The sequence below is a fragment of the Monodon monoceros genome, unplaced genomic scaffold (genome assembly GCF_005190385.1).
Source record: "Monodon monoceros isolate NGI ecotype Baffin Bay Population unplaced genomic scaffold, NGI_Narwhal_1 Super_Scaffold_20, whole genome shotgun sequence".
Classification (NCBI taxonomy): domain Eukaryota; kingdom Metazoa; phylum Chordata; class Mammalia; order Artiodactyla; family Monodontidae; genus Monodon; species Monodon monoceros.
Window position 1 is genome coordinate 122,949,227 of NW_021703777.1, and position 21,982 is coordinate 122,971,208.

Consider the following 21,982-nt stretch of genomic DNA (forward strand, 5'->3'; position numbering starts at 1 on the left):
AAATTGTATGTTTGCACTTAAGTGCCCCAAGTTCTTGGAGTAGTTTTAAACTGTTTCCTATGGCATATGTAGCAACATTGGTGTTATACGTAAATTTCCTTTTAAGGGCACTTGTCATAAAATATCCCACCAATTTTGAGGGGAAAATAAGAAGTCTACAAGTTATTCTGAATATATGTTAAGATGAGCATTTTGTGTTGCTGATACATTTTAAGCTGTTGGGTATGTATGAGTTAGTAGCAGAGATAGATTAGTTACCTAGAGATAGATTAGTTACCCAGAGATAGGTTAGTTACCCAGAGATAGGTTAGTTACCCAGAGATAGATTCGTTACCCAGAGATAGGTTAGTTACCCAGAGATAGATTCGGTACCCAGAGATAGATTACCCAGAGATAGACTAGTTACCTAGAGATAGACTAGTTACCCACAGATAGATTAGTTACCCAGAGATAGGTTAGTTACCTAGAGATAGACTAGTTACCTAGAGATAGATTATTTACCTAAAGATAGATTAGTTAAAGATGAGAATATGTTGTTAACAAAACTTACAGGTAGTAACAGTTCTCCAGGCTGATGGTCTTAAGCTGACCCAGCCTGAGAGATTTTGATAAAGGAACTTTTATAGATTCTTTAGAAACATTTCAAAATATTTCTTTAAGTCCAAATTTCTTGTTTGTTCATTGATTCATTAGATAATTTTTTGAGCACCTGCTAAATGCCAGGAGCACGAAGATTACTCTAATGATCCAGTTACTCCTCCTAAGGAGCTCATGCTGTAGTGGAGCTCACGTAGGGTCAGAAATAAGCAGACAGTTTCCCACAGTGTGATAAGTGCCATGATAAGGGTTTGCAGGGAGGAACTCTCTAGGAAGGGCATCTGTGCAAAGCATGTATTCCACATGGTTGCAACAAGATCTCCACATTCTCTTCTTACAGCGTGATGTTGATACTCCTCCCATGGAGAGTTGTGGTATGTGTGTGTATCTCTGTGCCCCACTGCCCTGGCCTTGAATCTGGGTGGGTCTGTGACCACAGCTTAATTGGCACTGTACACACAGACTTAAGGAGCGGGCTTATAAAAGGGAATGCACCTTCTGCCTGTCCCCATTCTGTGAGGAAGACCAGGCCACTTGAAGAGGCCCTGAGTCGTAGCATTCTGGCTGATAGCCCCAGCTGAGGCCCCAGCCACGCTCAGGAACAGCTATCAGACGTGAGTGAAGAAGCCGTCCGGGTAACCCCTGCCCCAACCGTCTGGCTGCAGCTACACAAGGAACCCTGAGTGATAACCTCAGCCGAGCCCCATCAACCAACCCCAGAACCGGGAGAGACAATAAATGGTGGTGGTTGTTTCTTTCGTTTTTGTTTTTTTTTTTAATTGAGATATAATTGACGTATTACATTACATTAGTTTCAGGCATACAACGTAATGATTTTATATTTGTTTATCCTCCGAAATGATCACTGCAGTAAGTCTAGTTAACATCCATCTCCACACATAGTTGCAAAGGATGGTTGTTGTTTGAAGCTACTGAGTTTTTTGGGTGATTGCTTATGCAGTAATAGGTAACTGGAACAGGGGCTAATGCATACTTACATTCTCTCAGGTCCTCACCTTCCTTTTTTGTCAACTTACAGAATTGGACTAAAATATCTCTAAGGTTTGTTCTTTTAGTTCTGTCAAAGGAGACCAGAATTCCTGCTTATGAAATCCTGCCTGGTTGTTGCCCACCACCATAACTGTATGATCCCACATGCTGGGAAACCTCGGCTACACATTCTCCTTATACTCACCTGGGGCTTCTGCTTGGAATGCCTATTTGGACCGAGTTATAGACAGATCTGTAAAATTCTTTTTACCCTTTTCTCTTGAAACCTAACAGAGTGGTGGTTATGACCAATGAGCCTCCTATTCCATATTTCCTTTCCCCTGATACTCCAGTCTGCTGAACCTTCTAGGCATGGCAGTTACCTCTGGCCGTGATCTTTGCACCATCTGTATGGGAGGAAAGAGAATGAACCAGAGACAGGAAGACTACCAGGGTGGTCCCACTGTTTATCATTAAAGTAATTTAAAGATACACAAGATGCTAGTTGTCTACCTTTTAACCTGAGTGAGGTAACATGGATGCGTTCACTTTGTGATAATTCATTGTATTGTACTACAATTTATGCACTTTCCTGCATGTGTATTAAATAGCAATAAAAAGTTAGAAAAATGAGGCTCATGAGTTCAATTTTGTAATAGAAAAGATTATGATTTACTAATAAGTAGAAAGGAAATTTGTCAGAATAAAATGATTATTTCATCTTTGATGCGTAGCAAAATGGTTGGCTCATAATAAGCCCTCAAAAACATTTACTGAATGAATGAATAAACCATGTAAAAAAGAATACATGCAGGGAAAACAATTAGAAGTTAATATCAATACAGCAAAATGCTAATAGTGTTGGATTAGGGTGGGGGCATTATGGGTAATTGTTATCTCTTCTTTTCTAAGTTTTTAGTTTTATGATTATGTTCCATATTTTTTAATTATATAATTTTGGGACTAAAGAATGGATGATTTTCTTTCAGCATTTTTAAAAAATTCTCTGAGCAGTCACAGGTGTTAAGCTTATAAATAATGAATATTATCTTATGCCCCTTAGAACAGAGATATAAATTGCTGTTAGGAAAGAGACTTCGTCCTTCAATACTTCATCGAGCAGATGCTCTTGTTTATCAAGATCAGAAATCCTATTCCAAGTTGGGTATGTGTTCATACCCATTCGCAAGAATGGACGATTTTAATGTCATGGTGGGTTTGCTAATCGTACAAGGTGCTTCTGTGGTGGTAATTTCTCACTTGCTTCTTTCATAGCGACATTTCACACTGCAGTCACCCCACAGGCAGGAAGATCATGAATGCTTTGTCCAGGTCAATGCAGTTTGCTCAGGGTGACTTCCCCTGTTCTCCGGCTGGAGGGTGACCCACTGTTGACTAAAGTCCCTTGACCAGCACAGTGAGACGGGTGACTCTTCTTTCCTTTTATGACAGCAGAACTCTGTTCTATTCTCATTCTTCTTTGCTGGATTCTTGGGGGTCTTGCTACCTTTTTTGGTGCCATTTTTGCTGTTCCTGCTGCCAAGGGCTTGCATGTTTATTTTTTATATTTCTATTTTTGCGTTTCTGTTAAAGTTTGACAGTTGATAGCTCCTGGACTACCTGTAGCCAGCCTCTGACTCAGTCCAGAACAAAAAGAAGTTCCCCTTTTATCTACATCCTAGAAACTGCATATCATCTGAGTGATTTATTTTTGTCTTCAAGATTACCCTTTTTTTGGTCATTTTAAACTAGATGTTTTTTTGAGGATTGGGAAGGATAGGGTTAGAGAAATTACACATTGATATTCTTTTTTTTTAATTAATTATTTATTTTGGCTGTGCTGGGTCTTAGTTGCGGCATGCGGGATCTTTGTTGCGCCATGTGAACTCTTAGTTGCAGCATGCATGTGACATCTAGTTCCCCAACCAGGGATCGATTTCAGACCCCCCCTGCATTGGGAGCATGGAGTTGTACCCACTGAACCACCAGGGAAGTCCCCACATTAATATTCTAGACACACATACCCCTGGAAACTTTTTCTGATGAAGAATAAAGTTTTTGTTTCAAGCTCTTTTTGTGTCAACTTCTAATGTTCTCACCTGTGATCACTAAAGAGATTTGTTTTGTATAATACTTGTGCTAAGTTTCTCTTTTAAATTTAAAAAAATTTTGGAAGTATTTTTGGATTTACTTTGAAAAAAATCATTTTAATTGAGGTATGACCCATAATATGCACAAATCTTAAATGTATACTCAGTAAATTTTGACATATGTTTGTCCCTGTGTAACTACCACCCAGGTCAAGATATAGAATGTTTTTGGTACCCAGAAGGCTCCATGGTACATCCTCCTAGTCAGTACCCCCTCCCAAAGGTAATCTTTTAAAAGTCAGAACTTTTCTATCAACAGAGTTGATTTTGCCTCTTCTTGAACTTCATGTATATGAAAGTATATGGTGTGTATTCTCTTGTTTCTATTATATTTTCTTTAGCTTATAATCTATGAGAAATATCCATGTTCTCACTATGTAGTATTCCGTTGTATGAATACATACTATTTTATTTTTCCATTCCACTGTTGGTCGACATTTTGGTTATTTCCAATTAAAATATCTGAAGTGCTCTTTTGAAAAGACAGATTTGGTTTTTATGAACACATAACGTATGGTTTTATTCTCTAATATTTTGCAGACTATTACTTGGTATACATTTTTATTTTCTCCTCTCATAGGTGTAACATTTTGATATTCTTAATGAAAATAACTCTACTTGTTTGTCTCTCCTCTCGCACGTCGTTTTTTCCCCATACTTCTCCCCATGGTACTTGAACCACTAGTAAAGGAAAGACACTGAAGCAGTGTGTTCACAGGAAAGACAGAATTTTAGAGTTTTTAGGCCTTTGTTGAGAGCGTCTGGTTGTTACTTCCCCCTACGGATGAGCACCAAAGGAATCGCATGACTTACCCGAGAGCAGACAGCCAGTCAGTGATACAGCTGAGACCCATGGGTTGTGAATTCCATTCACAGAGCTCTTTCACTTGCCAGGTTGCTCACTTGAATGGGTGGGGGAAGTGCCAAAAGATTTCTCTTTGAAACAAAAATGAAAAGAAATGATTTAATCCTTTCAAAATGTAATTGGGAAATAAGTGTTAAACTACCACAATGTACTGTTTAACCCAGTTAATTCATTCTGAGACATTTGTCCTAAAGAAGTAATCTAAAACACATCTGCAAACCGCAGCCTGCAGATCAAATCAGGCCCACCACCCATTTTTGTACAGTCAGCAAACCAAGAATGGTTTTAACTTTTTCAATGGTTTTTAAAAAAAAGTCAAAAGAGTGGTATTTTATGACATATGAAAATTATATGAAATTCAGATATCAGTGTTCATAAGTAAAATGTTATTGGAACATAGCCACATTCATTTGTTTATTGCTGCTTTCAAGCTACAATATCAGAGTTGAGGAGTTGCGACAAAGGCCATATGGCCTGCAGAGCCTAAAATATTTACTGATCTGACCCTTTACAGAAAAAGTTTGCTGACCCTAGATGTAAAAACAGGAAAAGCTATGTGCACGAAAACATTTATTTGAGCATTCTTTAATAATAATAAAAAGCATGAAAATGTCAAACCAAAGGTCTGATTATTTAAATTATAATTTAATAAATTTGTATGTTATTTGACTATTAAAATTGTAATTCTAAAAACTGTATACCAGCATAAAAATTCTTATTACTTGAGAAGTTTAAAAGGAAAAAAATCCTTGATGCCTCATTTGTGTGAACAAATGTAAAGACTAAAAATAATTTGCAGAAACAATCATGGCTATAATGCCATCAATAATTTATAGCTATCAATAATTTTTACAACATTTCTGCAATATTATTTTCTATTTTAATGAGAAATAAAAACCTGGCACTAGTTTCTTATCCATCATCTTCAGAGAATGTGATGTTTTACTTAATATTCTGAATGGTAGTTACAGTAGATGAGCTATCCTTATTCAAGGAATTCTAAAATGGTAGGTTGGGAGGGACCTTAAATTTCTCTGGTTTAGTGCTTACATGTTATAGTTGAGGGATTGATATTGAAGTTAAAAAAATACAATAATTTTTATTCTCTCAAAACTTAAGAATTTGTCAGTAAATGCATTAACCTGAATGTATAAAATGGCAGTATGTAACTATGTTTCAAAAACCATATGCTTTCCCCTCTGAAGTCAAATTCAGCTTAATTTAAATGATCTATTTATTTATTTATGTAAATTTATTTATTTATTTTTGGCTGTGTTGGTTCTTCGTTGCTGTGCGCGGGCTTTCTCTAGTTGCTGCGCGCAGACTTTCTCTAGTTGCCGCGAGCGGGGCCTACTCTTCATTGCGGCGCGTGGGCTTCTCATTGCAGTGGCTTCTCTTGTTGCGGAGCACAGGCTCTAGGCGCACGGGCTTCAGTAGTTGTGGCATACGGGCTTCAGTAGTTGTGGCATGCAGGCTTCAGTAGTTGTGCCTCGTGGGCTCTAGAGCGCAGGCTCAGTAGCTGTGGCTCACGGACTTAGTTGCTCCATGGCATGTGGGATCTTCCCAGACCAGGGCTCAAACCTGTGTCCACTGCATTGGCAGGCGGATTCTTAACCACTGCACCACCAGGGAAGTCCCTAAATGATCAATTTAAATGCACAATCTGATCCCACCCCACTGTCTCATACCTATTTCCCAGTCCTCTTGTATGTAAATACCAGATTCTAACAAGACTGATTTATTCTTTTTCCAATGACTGCCAAGTGTACCTTGTATATCCTTCTATTCTTTAGCATTCATGGTCCCTGACTCTCACTTGGTGCTTAGCCAAAGTTGCTTTGTTCTGTTAAGCGGGTATATTAATTTTCTATTGCTGCTGTGACAAAGTACCACAGACTTAGTGATTTAAAGCAGCACAAATTTATCATCTTGCAGTTCTGGAGGTCAGAAGTCTAAAATGCGTCTTCCTGCACTAAAATCAATGTATCCACAAGGCTGCATTCCTTCTGGAGGCTGCAGGGGAGAACCCCTTTCCTTGGCCAGCTGCGGGAGGCCACCTGCATTCCTTGCCTTGTGGTCCCTTCATCTTCAAAGCCAACAGCGTAGTATCTCCATGTCTCTCTTTCTCTGACTCTGTGGTTTTCCTGCCTCCCTCCTATAAAGGCCCTGTAATTACATTGGGCTCTTTTGGATAATCTCCCAATCTCAAGATCCTTAACTTAATTACATCTGAAAAGTCTCTTTAGCTATGTAAAGTAACATATTCACAGATTTCAGAGATTAGGATGTGGACATTTTTGGAGGACAGTTATTCTGCCTACCACAGTGTGTGTGAGTTTTAATTTTTTTCTCTTTGCAGTAGTAATAATATATGCTTATGGTAGACCATTTAGAAAATGTAATTAAACAAAACAAAGAAAAAGCCCAATCACCCAAAGGGATTTACTTAAGCATTTTGATAAACTGATCTCCCCCTTTATGTTTTATTTGATTCTTGAATGAAATCTCTTGATAAACTTGATAAATTTTCCCTCTTACTTCTACCCATCAATAATTCTCAGACTATTTCTTATTTAACAATTCAAATCAATTCATGCAGTTCATTTCCTTTCAGCCTTTGAAATGGGACCCTGCATACTAATGACTCCCATGCACTTGTTGAGAAAGAACTTTCCTGGAGTGCAGGCTGCCCACTGCAGTGATGTGATGTCCAGGAAGCCTGCCATCTCTGAGTCACCTCACAGAGGGGCTCAGAAAAATGTGAGGAAAGCAAGTATCTGGAAAATGAGAAGTGGATGTACCATTTCTTTTATAGAAAGAGACAATTTTCTACTAAACATTTAGAAATATTGTGTATATACTACACTTGTTCTAAAATTTATTTTCATATCTTTTGTGATGATACATGTCTCCTATTTTTAGAAGTTTGTTGGACATGATGCTTTTAGATGATACTTCCTACAACACTCAACTACGGAACTGTATTCATTAGGGTTTGGAGGGGAAAAAAACAGAGTCATTTGGGACTTATCCAATGGAGTTTTAGTTTAAAGGAGAAAGGTTTAAATCTTTTCACCATTTGGGTGTCCTGAGGATAGAATAATCTATAGACAGTAGAACTCATGGTTGGTACGGTCCAGAAGGGATTTTGTTTTATCAATACATCAGTACTTCTGTATTGTGTTCACCTCCCTTCCTCCCAATCTCTCTCTCTCTCTTTCCCTCCCTCCCTTTTTTAAAAAAAGTTTATTTATTTATCTATTTATTTGGTTGCACCAGGTCTTAGTTGCAGCAGGTGGGCTCCTTAGTTGTAGCATATGAGCTCTTAGTTGCAGCATGCATGTGGGATCTAGTTTCCTGACCAGGGATTGAACCCCGGCCCCCTGCATTGGGAGTGCAGAGTCTTAACCACTGTGCCACCAGGGAAGTCCCCTTCCTTCCTTTTTAAAATCAAGATAACTATAAATAATTTGATATAGTACACTTGTTTAATCTCTTATTTAAAAATAATTAGGGGAGTATGTTGCTTTTACATTTTTCCAAGTTGAATTGAAGTTGGAAGCTTATTTTAGTTTGCAAGTTCTTACTCTTTTCTTCCAGTTTGATTGAGATATAATTGACATACAGCACTAAGTTTAAGGCATACAGCGTAATGATTTGACTTACATACATCATGAAATGGTGACCACAGTAAGTTTAGTGAACCTCCATCATCTCATATAGATACAAAATTAGAGAAATAGAAAAAAAATGTTTTTCCTTGTGATGAGAACTCAAGATTTACTCTCTTAACACCTTTGTTATATAACAGACAACAGTGTTAATTATATTGATCATGTTGTACATTACATTCCTAGTACTTACTTACCTTATAACTGGAAGTTTGTACCTTTTGACCACCTTCATCCAATTCCCCTCTTCTCTCCTCCCCCGCCTCTGGTAACCACAAATCCAATTTCTTTTCTGTGAGTTTGCTTGTTTATTTTGGAAGTATAATTGACCTACCACCCTATGTTAGTTCCTGTTACACAACATAGTGATTTGATATTTCTATACATTTCAAAATTCTTTTAAGAAAAGTTACCAGGTTGCTCAAAGTGCTGCAACAGCGGACCATCATATAAGGCTTGGTGCCCAAACCTGAGGAACTCTCAACTGAATAGCATCTCTTGAGCATTTGAACCTAGTGTAGGTCATTGCAGGCTTTCAGAGGGCTGACCTAAGAAACTCATGCTCACTCTGCACTTAACCCCTTTCCCATATGATACACATCAGGGAGAGCAAGGAATGAAGGGACGGGGATTGGTGAGGAATAGCAGTAGCTAAAGTAATGGCAGTTTCACCTGTTCCCCAACCCTCATTCCCACAGGGCATCATGAAAAGGGCCAGGTGACCCCTACACACATAGTGGGTTGCATTAAAGGACAGGAACTTGGAGCTTAGGGAACATAAATCTTTTATAAAGAACAATTATTAACAATAAGATATTGTTAATATATCTTATACAGTACTTTTTTTTTTTTTTTTGCTGTTATTATACTGTACGTTTGCTCTGGAGGGAGACACTATCTCATCCAAAGCTGTTCGCTGTACAGACAATCTTGAAAAGATAATCCAGAACACAGACTTTCAGTGCCTTGGCTTTTAAGATATACGAAAATATGAGAGACCAATGGAGAATTGTCTACCAACACTATTTTGTCTATATATATCAATATATATTTATTATCTGTCTTCCCCAAAGAGTATTAAGCTCCATGGGAGTAGAGTTTTTTGTCTGTTTTGTTCAGTTCTCTATCTGCAGTGCCTAGAACAGTGCCTGGCATACAGCAGATATTCAATAAGTATTTGTTGGATAAACTAATGAATGGATGAGTATGAATTATTTAATCAATTTCCTAATGATGGGAATGAGGAGAAAAAAATAACCTTGGTATGTGTATTTCTATTAATATACTGACTGGTGTTTAGATATTACGTTTATGTTGTGAAAGTAAATTTCCATTGTAACACTGATCTTTATTAAAGCCACCTGATTTGATAATATACACATTTAAAGAAAAGCCATGGAAAAGGAGATTTTTTACCGAAACATGCTATAGGTTTTATTGCAGTTGGGGGCTTTTGAAACAAAGATGTGTGTAGGCACATATCAGTAATAACAGTGAATGCACAGCATATTGAGTTACGATATACCACATGGATTTAATTAAAATGTCAGCTGCATTTTTTTTACTGTGAGTCTAAGTGGTTAGATTCAATTTTGTTAAGTGCAATATTTGGCTACAAATTTTCCATTTGTCCCTTGGGTTTATGTAATTCTCCCAATTGTATCAAAAATGAGAATATTCATCTCTTTAAATATTCATAGGTTGTATTAAGTTATGGTGCAATGTTGGGCTGTGTTATAGTTTAAGAAAGAGTGGGGTGGGAGATTAGTTCTGCCACTAATGAGCTTTATAACCTTGAACAAGTCCCTGAATGTCTGTACCACATTTTCCATTGTACTTTGAAGATCAGAATAGATGCTTTATAATGTTCCAATTCTAGATCTTTTTCCATTTTGGATACTCACACAACTGTCTTTTATTGTGATTCTGTTTTCAGGTGATGTCCTTGTTGCCGTGAACGATGTAGATGTGACCTCTGAGAACATAGAGAGAGTTCTATCTTGCATTCCTGGACCTATGCAGGTGTGGACATTCTTTTTCTGTGTTTTATGATGAATTACATGAAATAAGTGTTTGTGCTATCTTTTCATGAAATTCTGAAAATAGTCATGTATAATGGGCGAGTTATACTTAACATGCTAGGATATTTCTAAAATTTTAGCTCTTAGAGATTGTTCCAAAAAGAGAGAAATATCTACAAGAACAATAATAACATACATAATGACCAACTTGCCATTATAAGTACCATACCTGCTGATGAAAATCCAATTCCTAGAAAAGCCATTTAAAATAGTCATGGAATTTTCTGTGTTCTGACTTAGTAAAATCATAATTGCTATAAAGTTTTTTATTGTGGTTTTGTTTATTTTAAAAGCTATACTATTTTCTTGATTTTTTTTCTTTTTTGTTATCTAGTTTAGCCTTACTCCTGAGCTTTTAGCTTAATGAATTATTTTTCATTCCTTGTAGGTAAAAATAAATCTCTTTCATAATAAGTTATTTTGATTCTCTAAGCATTGACATTTTGTATTACAGATGACATTTTTATGTCATTAGATGTATTTTTTCTTTTTTCGTTTTGTTTTTTTAAATTTAATTTTATTGGATTTTTTTATACAGCAGGTTCTTATTAGTCATCAGTTTTATACACATCAGTGTATACATGTCAATCCCAATCTCCCAATTCATCACACCACCACCACCACCCCCTGCCGCTTTCCCCCCTCAGTTTCCATACGTTTGTTCTCTACATCTGTGTCTCAACTTCTGCCCTGCAAACCGGTTCATCTATACCATTTTTCTAGGTTTCACATACATGCGTTAGTATACGATATTTGTTTTTCTCTTTCTGACTTACTTCACTCTGTATGACAGTCTCTAGATCCATCCTCGATTAGATGTATTTTTAAAATGCTATACCTCCTGTTTAAGAATGTTCTGCTCTTGTTATCATCAGGAATTGGCTTTCCCTCTTTCGAGGGGTAGGGACGGTGATATGTTTTAGACAGGTTAGAGACTCCATCAGGCAGTGAGAGGATGAAGCAAGTTTCAGATTGATCAGGATGAAGAACAGAATGCCTGATAAATCAGAATCATATCTGCATCTGATTTGAGATTCTGAAATAATAGGACCCATTATGAAATTTCTTGTTTTCTAAGAAAAAAGACTGCTGTTATGTTTACTTCCTTCTCTTAACACACACACACACACACACACACACAAACACACACACAAACACACACACACACAGATGCTCTGTAAATTTAGCTATCTTCAGAAATGCAAAATGAAAGTGCTAGAATAACTATGGTAGCCAGTGACTAGCAATGTCTAGGAGTGGATAGAGAGATGGGGATGGAGGTGGGGTGCTGTGTGAAATAATAGCAATCAGGCAGACATAGTGCTTCAGTAGGGTGTGCTGGTATCCCCTTTAGTTGCTAGATGAGGGGAGGAACAGGGGTGGGCCAAGGTACTAGGGCACCTTAAGGGGTCCAGACAGCAGCTGCTTGCCAGTCAGTAATGAAGAATCACAGTATTTTAATGACTGAAACAGTGTCACCCAAGTAAACTGGCTGCGTATCAGCCCCAAATGAGGGCTCCTCCTTTCTTGCCTATGTCAGTGGCAGGTGTCCTGTCAGTACTACCAAAGTTCAACCACATCTGTTCTGTCTTCAAAAAAAGAATTATGTTTCCAGTGGAGTCACATTATACTTATATTTAATTAACATTTGTAAATTCAGCTATGCACCCTTGGCAGAAAAAGAAGAAAAAGAAATAATGATTTAAATATTTTTGGACCAATTTCATCCACCATTTCCATGTCTTCATTAAGCATGAAATAGCAGTGTATCTGCTGTCTGCCTGGTTTGCCTTACAACTGCATTAAATGTGGTTCTGTGCTTAAACATACACACACACACACACACACACACACACACACACAAATATATGTATTTGTATATGTATATTTATTTTATATATATTTTTTAACAACATGGCTCTTAAGTGCCAATTCTTACATCTTGTGCAGAAATGAGGAAACAGCAATTTGTTTTAAAGACGGAAGAAAAACTGTTGTGAGTTGGAATTAGCCTATTGAGAGAGTATGTTGTACCCCAGCACAGCCTTGCCTTCCTACTGCAATTTCAAGGGGATTTTGACTGTATACAACCTGAGAATTGGGAAGGGAACTAGTGTTTGTATGTGCCATCAAGTGTGTCAGTGCTTTGCTAATAGCATTCCCTTTGATAATTTCATTTGTTCCCCATAACAATCTGTAAGAATCTGATAATTTGTATTCCTATTTTATACATGAGAAAAAAAAATCTGAGAGAGAGTTAATGATTTGTCCAAGGGTGCAGAATTAATAACTCAGAGCTAGAACTGAAACTGACTCCAGAGCATGATACTCCCATTTCACATACAACCTGGGTGGATCTTTGTGTCTGCATCCCCTTGTTCTTGTTGGGCCAGAACTAACTGCAGTGGACTTGTCTCAGAAAAAGCTGTTCTACCTGGTTTGTATCTATGGCATTTGAAACCCTTATGCAAGCAATAAGGGGAGAGGAATGCTGGTTTATAAAGAATACCTTAGCAGACTTAACATTTAAATTTGGAAATAGCCAACAGTAACATTTTAAACTTAGAGTATAAAAATAGCCTGAAAGCCTTCTTGTCATCCAACAGAAGATGCCCTGGAGGAGAGTATAATGTGGTAGAAAGGTCACTGAGGAGAAGGAGGGCAGATCTCTATTTTAAACCTCGCTCTGAGCAAGTTTCCAAACTCTTCTGGGTTTCAGTTTCCTCATTTATAATCAGAGGGGATTTGAGAGAATAAATCTCTGAGCCCCATTCCAACTCTACAGTTCTGTGTTTGAATTTTAAATAAGTTTTGTTATAAATAGTTTCAGAACACCAGGATGAAACCCAGAGGCAAAGCCTATATACTACATGAGGCACAAAGAGCCCAAATCATTTCTTTTGAAGCCAGGTTTTAAGATTCTGCAAAACAATTATCTTAGATTCTTCAAAAATGTTAATGTCATGAAAGAAAAAAGGCTGGACAACTGTTTTAGACTAAGACAGACTGAACTAACATACAACCAAATGCAGTGACTAATCCTTTATTGATCCTGTAGTGCAGTTAGGAACAGCTGTATTGGGATATTTGGGGAAATTTGAATACAGCCTTTACTAGAGAATAGTATTGTGTTTAATATTAAAATTCTTAAGTATCATAATTGTATTTGGTTTTGTATCCTTAGGAGACATGGACTAAAGTACTTAGCAATGAAGCATTAAAATAGCTGCAAATAATTCTCAGGTAGTTCAGGCAAAAATTTTTTTTAAATAGAGAGAGAGGGTGAGGATGGAAGGAGAGGGGAGTCACACAAGTGAGAAGAGCGGGAGGAAGCAAATGTGGCAAAATGTTAAAAATTGCTGAAACTGTGTGAGAAATATATGCATAATTGTACACTTCTTGCAACTTTCCATAGGTTTATCATTTTTTGAATAAAATGTTGTGGGTTTAAAAAAATGTTTTAAAAATTCAAAATGACAAGAACAAAGGTGCAAGTACTTTTCTAATTACTGACCTTTGTGACCTTGACCTGTTGTCACAGCTCTGTTCACTCATTTATTCAACAAGCACATAATGATGCAGTTATGCCATCCCCTCCCCTGGCATGATCAGGAAACTTGGGTCCAAACATTGCAGTTGACTGGGATTGATTGCATTAAGCCCTGGGCCATCACCGTGTTTCCTGGAACTTTGGAGGAAGCCAACTCCTTTTCTGGGAGATCAGCCTGCAGAACATTCATCTTAGACTCTCAGCTTTCAAGTACTTCTTAGGCCTAAGAGAGAGGAGAAAAAGCTTCTTAAAGGAGATGACACTTGAGTAGAATATTTTAACTTTTATTATTTCTTTGTTCCACAAAAAGTGGTGCTCATATATATTGTGGAAAGATTAGGAAATAGGCAAATTTTTTTAAAAAGTATTTGTAAGTTTTTTATTCTCAGAGCCCAGAAGTAACCAGCTATGTCAATGGTTTAAAGAAGAAGACTGATGTGATCAGGTTTGCATTTAGGAATATATCCCTCTGGATGGGACTGGAGGTTGGGAAACCAGGTGGTCAGCTTTCCAGTAGTTCAGAAGAGAAGTGGTGAAGGCCTGAGCAAAGGCCTTGGCTGTGGATATGGAGGAAAAGGAGTAGATTAGATTTAAAGTATGTGGGAAGTAAAGAGGACAGTACTTCCTGCAGGAGAGAGCGGAGTCCAAGATGCCTTCCAAGTTTTGTCTTGAGTAATCTTGTGAGATCACCCGAAAGAGGAGGATGGAGGAGAGAGAATTTGCTGAGCCACGTAGACTCAATTCCTTCAGAGTTTTCACTAAGGAATATTCAGAGCATCTGCCAGAAAGGAGAAAAGATCAGACACATGGAGAGCAACGAAGATGTTGTGAGAGAGAGTGCAGACCATGGGGCAGAAGTGAGAGTGTGGTCTGGCTCTGGAGCTGCTTCAGATTCTGACAGCCTCCCCAGGTCCCATGTGTGAAGAGGATGGCATGGTAGCTAATGGGGAAAAAGGGTCGGTTGGTTGGTTTGGCAGAGGCTGAAGAGACATTGCTTGTCATGTGGGGTGGGTTGGAGGTGGGAGTAGAGAGAGGATATAATTAAAGCAACAAGATTTTGGAAGTGGTGAATTATAGAGAGCATATCCTTGGACCTGAGGTAAGACATATCAGCTCCTGAACTGAGGGGCCGGGGTCGGGGGTGGGGGGACCGAGGAAAGAAAGGATGGGAAAATTGCACAAATAAGAAAACCTTTTGAGGGAGACAGGAGATGATGAAACTTGTCACCAGTTAATGTCCATGGAGGAACAACAGAAAACACTTTTTATAAGAAGCCTCATATAAACCCAACAGAAAAACCCTCTTTATAAGAACCTTCATATGAACTCTTATAAAAACCTTTTTTTATAAGAAGCTATAAACTATCTTATATCAGATGCTTCTTAATAAAAGTTTTTTCCTATAAAACGCATAATATCCTTAATATTTACATATATCAACCCCTTTTTAAAAATGGCACTTAACTCTTAATTTGGTTGTCTGTCTTACCCATTTATCATTTTATCAAGACAACCAGATTTCCTGACATTTATTGCTACTTAACATGTAAGCATTTCAGAATGTCTTGTTAAAGTGTAGTTATCTTTGCATTATGGAGCCAACTTTACTTAAATCAGAAGAATGGTGGCTAAGATAGTTCCTTAAAGAATGTTAATGGATGGTTCTGTAGTTTGTGTATTTGTTTGAGTTTTTGTCATGCTGAGGGGAAAAGGCTCTTGCCCCACAGAAAAGAAGTTCTGACGTTTGCCAAGTGTAGCATTAAAGTTAGTTTTCAAGTGTGTCGCTCTTCACCAAGCATAGCAAACCAGTCTTAAATTTTAGGTTGCCATTGCTGCCTAAAGTAAAATTGGTAAATTTTTATTTTAAGTCTACCAACTCATTTCCTTTTGTCATTCTTGGTGAGTTATACCCTATCTTTTCACCTCTCCACCCACAGGAATCTCAGCTGGAGAAGATGCCCTCCCTTCTGTCTCTTTGGACACATATTTCTTTCTCTGAGGACCACTGGGGTGCACAGCTCTCACAGACGTTCCAGCTGACGCAGCCTGCCTCTGTGACACCTGCTCCCCTAGGATGTCACTCATCTCCTGCTTCCTACAGTCAGATTTCTCACCCTCCACTCTATTCATATACCTAGTTCCTCCCCAAAGCCCAGTGCTGGGGACAATCTTCAAAGCTCCCCTCTATATTGGTACAAAATCTGCACTCGGGATTTCCCCCAATTCGAAAGATTTCTCACATTCCCAAGGAACACCGTCAAAGACTCCCATATATTTTCTTCTGGACACTCCTAAATCCTCCTTCTCAAATGAAAGAACCCCCTGAGCTCCAAGCCATTTTTACTTCATTGGATCCTTGTTCAAGGATTTAATATATTTATGCTTATGCTTATATTTTTACTTATGTATACATATATTGAGCATTACCCACTATAACAGATGCCATCCTCAGAACATAGTCTTTCAGGCCATATAATGCTTCCATGTTGCTTGTTTGGGTCAAAACCTCACACCAAATATTCTTTTTCACATATTTCTAAGATTATGTTGGAAACAGTGTCTCTTCATCTCTCCTCACCTTATCCTTATATTAATTTTCCTCAGATAACTCTTGATTGTTCTCATATAGGATCTCTAACTTTTTATGTTTTTGTTTAGCTTACTTAATATTTCCCCCCCAAATATACTAGTGTTCTATTAGCCTTTTTAGATACAGTGTTCTAATAATGCCAAGGGCCCATTTTTCAACATCAAGTTTACAGAAAACATTAAAAATTAGTAAAGGTTGATATTTTCCGCTTGGAATATTAAATGTTTTGTAAAGAAGCATGATCATTTGGCCTCAGAAAAATTTCATGAGGAACTTCTCCCTTCCTACTCTCTAGTCATGATCTGGTTCATCTTAACTCTGAAAATATATATATATATATATATGTATATATATATATATAGATAGATAGATAGATAGATGAATTTAGACCTCATGTCTCTTTTCTACTTGTTAATAAAATAAAATCTGAAACTTATTTTTTTAAATTAATTATTTATTTATCTGGCTGTGCCAGGTCTTAGTTACAGCACACAGGATCTTTAGTTGCGGCATGCGGTATCTTTAGTTGATATGCGGAATCTTTAGTTGATATGCGGGATCTTCTAGTTTCAGCATGCAGGCTCTTAGTTACTGCATGTGGGATCTAGTTCCCCGACCAGGGATTGAACCTGGGCCCCCTGCATTGGGAGCATGAAGTCTTAACCGCTGGACCACCAGGGAAGTCCCAGAAACTTATTTTAGAAAATATGTTTATTTAACTAAATTCACTTTAGGTAGACAAAGATAACTTAGTGCCTCTGAAGCACCAGACAGCTACAGATAAGCAAAATTGAATACAACCATAAATAGTCACTCTTTGCCAATCAAAAAAAGTAATCTAGATATTTCTTCATTTGAAAGCTTTTATTCATCAGGATAGATTTATTTTACAGTATAATACTAACAATAGTTAGATGGGCTGATGGGATTATGAATGAATTTTTTAAAATAATATGCTTAACATTTTTGATAAAAATGTATAAATATGTAAGACTCATTTTTTAAAGGCGTGATAGTAATATATTCATATTTATCATATAGTTAAAGTTGGCCTTGAAAATAGTACCTCTTTTAATAAATTATTAAAAATAGGTATTGTTTATTATTGTCTTGATAATAATTTTTAAATGTTTCCTCTCAAAATGCAACTTACTGCATACAAACAATTTTATCTTCTTTTAAATATTGACATTTCCTTTTTCCCCCAGTTTTTTGAGGTTTGATTGACAAATAAAAATCATATATGTTTAGGTTGTACAGTGTGATGATTTAATATCCTATATTGACCAGACTTATTTATTCTTGATCAAGCATGAATTTATTTTTTGACTTTTAAAATTTAATCTAATTAAAGGAGTCATTGCACTTTAATGTCTAAATTTAAAATTTTATAGGTTGTTACAGTTAGAATGTCCTGTCTTACTTATCTGTATTCTGATAAGACTTTAAACATTAGGAACATTTTGTGCCTATATAGCTTGTGATGATGTCCTTGCTACACAAAATTAACTATATTTAGTGAAAACTTCTTTTAGTCAAGATACACACTGGTGCTTCTTTGAAGTAAGCAAGTTATCTTTGGCCAGCTGGCATCTAGACACATATCTCCTTTTTCAAGGAAAGTTAATTGAGAAGTGGAAGCTACCTTTCAACAACTGGAAAATGGCCACATTCTGGACTCTTACCAATCTTGTTTGATATCAGGCCATGAAATTAAAACTATCTTGACAAAACTGATAGTCTTCTTAGGGTCATGGTTCAAGATCTGGCATGTTGATGGTTTTTACTGTCCTTAGCCTTTATTTCAAAGGACCACAAAGAATGTCTAAGAGAAGAATATTTGAATATCACCTCACTTGAAAGGAGAGCTAATTCTGGTTGTATGAGGTTGCTTTTAATCCTGAATCTCTTCCTTTTACCTTCCCCAGATGAGTCAGTGCTATTACTGTTCTTAATGTAATGTTACTCTCTATTATGCTATCAGATCATACTAATTTTTGTTTTTCCATGGCATTTCTTGTATTTGTTGTCAGTACTTGGAATAAAATGATTAAGTTTAAACTAATGAACTTATATACAGAGAATTATATATTCTTTTTTTTTTTTTTTTTTTTTTTTGCGGTACTCGGGCCTCTCACTGTTGTGGCCTCTCCCGTTGCGGAGCACAGGCTCCGGACGCGCAGGCCCAGCGGCCATGGCTCACAGGCCTAGCCGCTCCACGGCATGTGGGATCTTCCCGGACCGGGGCACGAACCCTTGTCCCCTGCATCGGCAGGCGGACTCTCAACCACTGCGCCACCAGGGAAGCCCTATATATTCTTAATAAATATTTGTACAAATATGTGCCAGATACTGTCTTAGGACCTGGAGATATAAATAGAATACACAGTCCCTGCCATCAAGGAGCCCATACTCTAGGATGATTTTTATGCATACTGTGCGTACCTGAGTGAATGTGCATGTACAGATCCTTTGTGAAAACCACAGCTGATTTTCCCGTGTTGAAAAATCAACACGTTTTAATTTTTTAAAGGTGAAACTGACATTCGAAAATGCATATGCTGTGAAAAAGCAAACAACTCAACCAAGACAGAAAAAGGCACAGTCAAACACAAGTGATTTAATCAAACTTCCATGGGGAGAAGAGGACAAAGATACCCAGCAGAATATTCTAAACACTCCTCACATCGTTATGTATCTCACACTACAGCTCGACTCGGAAACATCAAAGGAAGAGGTGAGTGTCTGCTCAAAAGTGCAGAGGAAAAAAGTAAGGACCTTTTTATAGTCTTCCAAATGATTCTCAGTCATTCTGTGTCTTATGTTTTTGGTATGTCTCTTACACACAGCAGTCTTCAAATTGACAAGCTCAATGAGTCCATTTATAGAGATTACTGAAATATTTGAATTTGTTTCTTCTACCTTCTTTAAAAATTTCTATTTGAATTGCTTTTTCCATGATATTTTTTAAACTATACTTGATTGCTTGTATCATTATTATTCATACTGTATATTCTTATTTCTATTTTCTTGTGATTACTCTAAAAATTTTATCATGATATTTCTCTTAACAGATTCTAAAGTTAAATACTATCTTAACCCCTTTTCAAAATAATTCAAGGCCCTTAGTACACCTTAACTCCAATTTTCCCCTCTTCACCTACATGGTATTGTCATCAGTATTTCAGTGGTATCATTTTTTAAAATTCCACAAGTTGGGCATAATTATAGTACTACTACTTTTTATTATCATATTTTATACATTATAAACTGTATAAATTATATATCATAAAATGCATATTTTGTACATCGTATTTCATACAGATGAGTCATCTTTAAATTTACATATATGCTTGCCATTTTCTTTATTCACTATTCTTAAATCTCAGGCTGACCTTATTTGATCATTTTTCTTCTTCCTAAAACATATACTTTAGGCATCTCTTTTTAATGAAAATCTGTTGGTGATAAATTCTTTTTGTTGTTATTTATTTGATGTCTTTTTCACCCCTTCTTGAAAGGTAGCTTTATAATTATACATTGTGAGAATAGGCCAGTTGCTATAACAAACAATCCTAATGTCTCAGTAGCTTAACATAGTAAAAATTTATTTCTCATTTCAATGTACATGTTCCTGGTCAAATGGCTCAATGATTTGAGCCCTTCATCCAGTGGTTCCATTATTCCCAAGGACTTCAGAGTCCTTTCTTGGATCTTTTCCATCTAGTTGGCCGATGAGAGAAGACAGAAAGCATGCAATATCACATGGGACATTTCAGAGGCCTAGCTTAAAAGTAGGAACATCACTTCTGCTCATGTTCCAATGCCTAGAACTAGTTATATGGTCTCTCCCAATGCAAGAAGGTGAGAAATATAGTCTTCCTGTGTGGCCAGGAAGAAGATGAAGTCAACACATAGCATTACTTATGCCAACTAGGTAGAAACTTATTTTCTCTAATCTGTTCGAAGATAGTATTTCTTTGTCTTCTGACTTATAATTGCTGTTAATAAGTCTACTGTTGGTCATTTCTTTTAATGAATCTGTCTTTTATTTTCTTTGTTCAGTTTCTTGCTTCTGGTATGTTCAAACTGTTTTTTAACCTCTCCATAGTGTTTTTTTGTTTGTTTGCTTAAATATTCCTATTTTTATTTTTAGAAGTTCCTGAAAAGTTTTTAACTAATCTACATGCAAATCTGCTATGCTATTCCTAGTAGTCTTTTGTTGTTTCCTTGTCTTAGTGATTCTATACTTTATTTCTCTAAGCATCTCATACGTAGCTCTTCATTCTATATCTTCCCATTCCAATATCTCTAAGTCCTAGTGGGGACTCTGACTTGTTGTGGCTTACCTTGTTATTTCCTTGGGTATCATTGACTAAACTTACTGCTTGATTTTATCTTTGGGAGTGCTGTGGTTCTAAATGGGAAATGCCTTCCTTCAAAGAGAATTTGCTTCTTCTGCTTCTATCACTGACATAGAGCACTTAAGCCTCACTAAAGGGTCTAGGTTTAATGCAGTGGTCCTAGGCCCAGCCCACCTACCTAGCCACTGGCCCAATGCTCAGTATCCTGACTGAAGACACTGTAGGTATCAGCCCTCAAGACAACCTGCCTCTGTCCTTCTGCCCACTACTCACCACTCCCAGCTGAGGCCCCAGCTTGCTTTGCTATGCTGGGGAAGGGGGTTGGAAAGGTATGGAGACGATGTCATTGGCAACCTCTCTACTTGTTTTATATCCGGCAGTTTAACAAGTATGTTTTGGCCATGAATCCAGTTGTTTTACAGCACAAGGGTCTCAGAGCATCTAGTTTACCATAATGCTTTGAGCAGAAGCGAGATCTAAAAAGTTTTTACCTAGCTTACATTTCTTTCCTTTTGAAATCCTTGCAGCCTATACTCTCAATGCCAAACCCATTTTATCCAAAGGGTGTATTTCCTTGTGTTGTTTCTTCATATGTCAAAATTTAGCCAATAATTGAACTGGAAAGGAAGGGATTTACTTCTACATATTTTTATAATTTTCTGTGTTCTGAAAAATACATGGAGACCTAGAGTTGATAATTCTAATTTCTTGCACGTTTTACTAGTCCTTTGTATCTTTAGAACAATTAGAAATTTAACCATGTATTAAATAGAACACACAACATATTTCTGGGATGGTAGCATCCTGAATCTTTTAAGGTCATCTTGGAGTAGGATAGTGCTGAGGCCTTTTGTCATCCTTGCCTTTCTTTCCATGGGAAAGTGTGTAGATATTTCTTTAATGAACAGGTTTCTGTCTGTCGACAGCCCTGTATCAACACTGTAATTAGGAGAGGCTTTTTATTCTTACTGAATAGAGTGGAAACTGCTGCAAATGCATGCTACTAACGAGTGCTTTAAAATACAGCTAATTAAATTGGTTAGGAACTGTAGAGCTTGCCAGGTCTTGCATTGTGAGGCTTTCTGGGCTGGTCACAGCAGAGGTTGGAATAGAGACTTTCTCAA

At 37.1% G+C, this 21,982-nt stretch overlaps 1 protein-coding gene across 1 annotated transcript in view; it reads left to right on the forward strand.

Moving 5' to 3' along the window:
* INTU (inturned planar cell polarity protein) overlaps positions 1-21,982 on the forward strand; it is a 72,855-nt gene that overhangs the window by 14,113 nt on the left and 36,760 nt on the right. The window contains exons 3-4 of the mRNA XM_029235922.1: positions 10,210-10,295; positions 19,028-19,231. Coding sequence (XP_029091755.1) covers positions 10,210-10,295; positions 19,028-19,231 — 290 coding nt within the window. The remainder of the gene's footprint in view (positions 1-10,209; positions 10,296-19,027; positions 19,232-21,982) is intronic.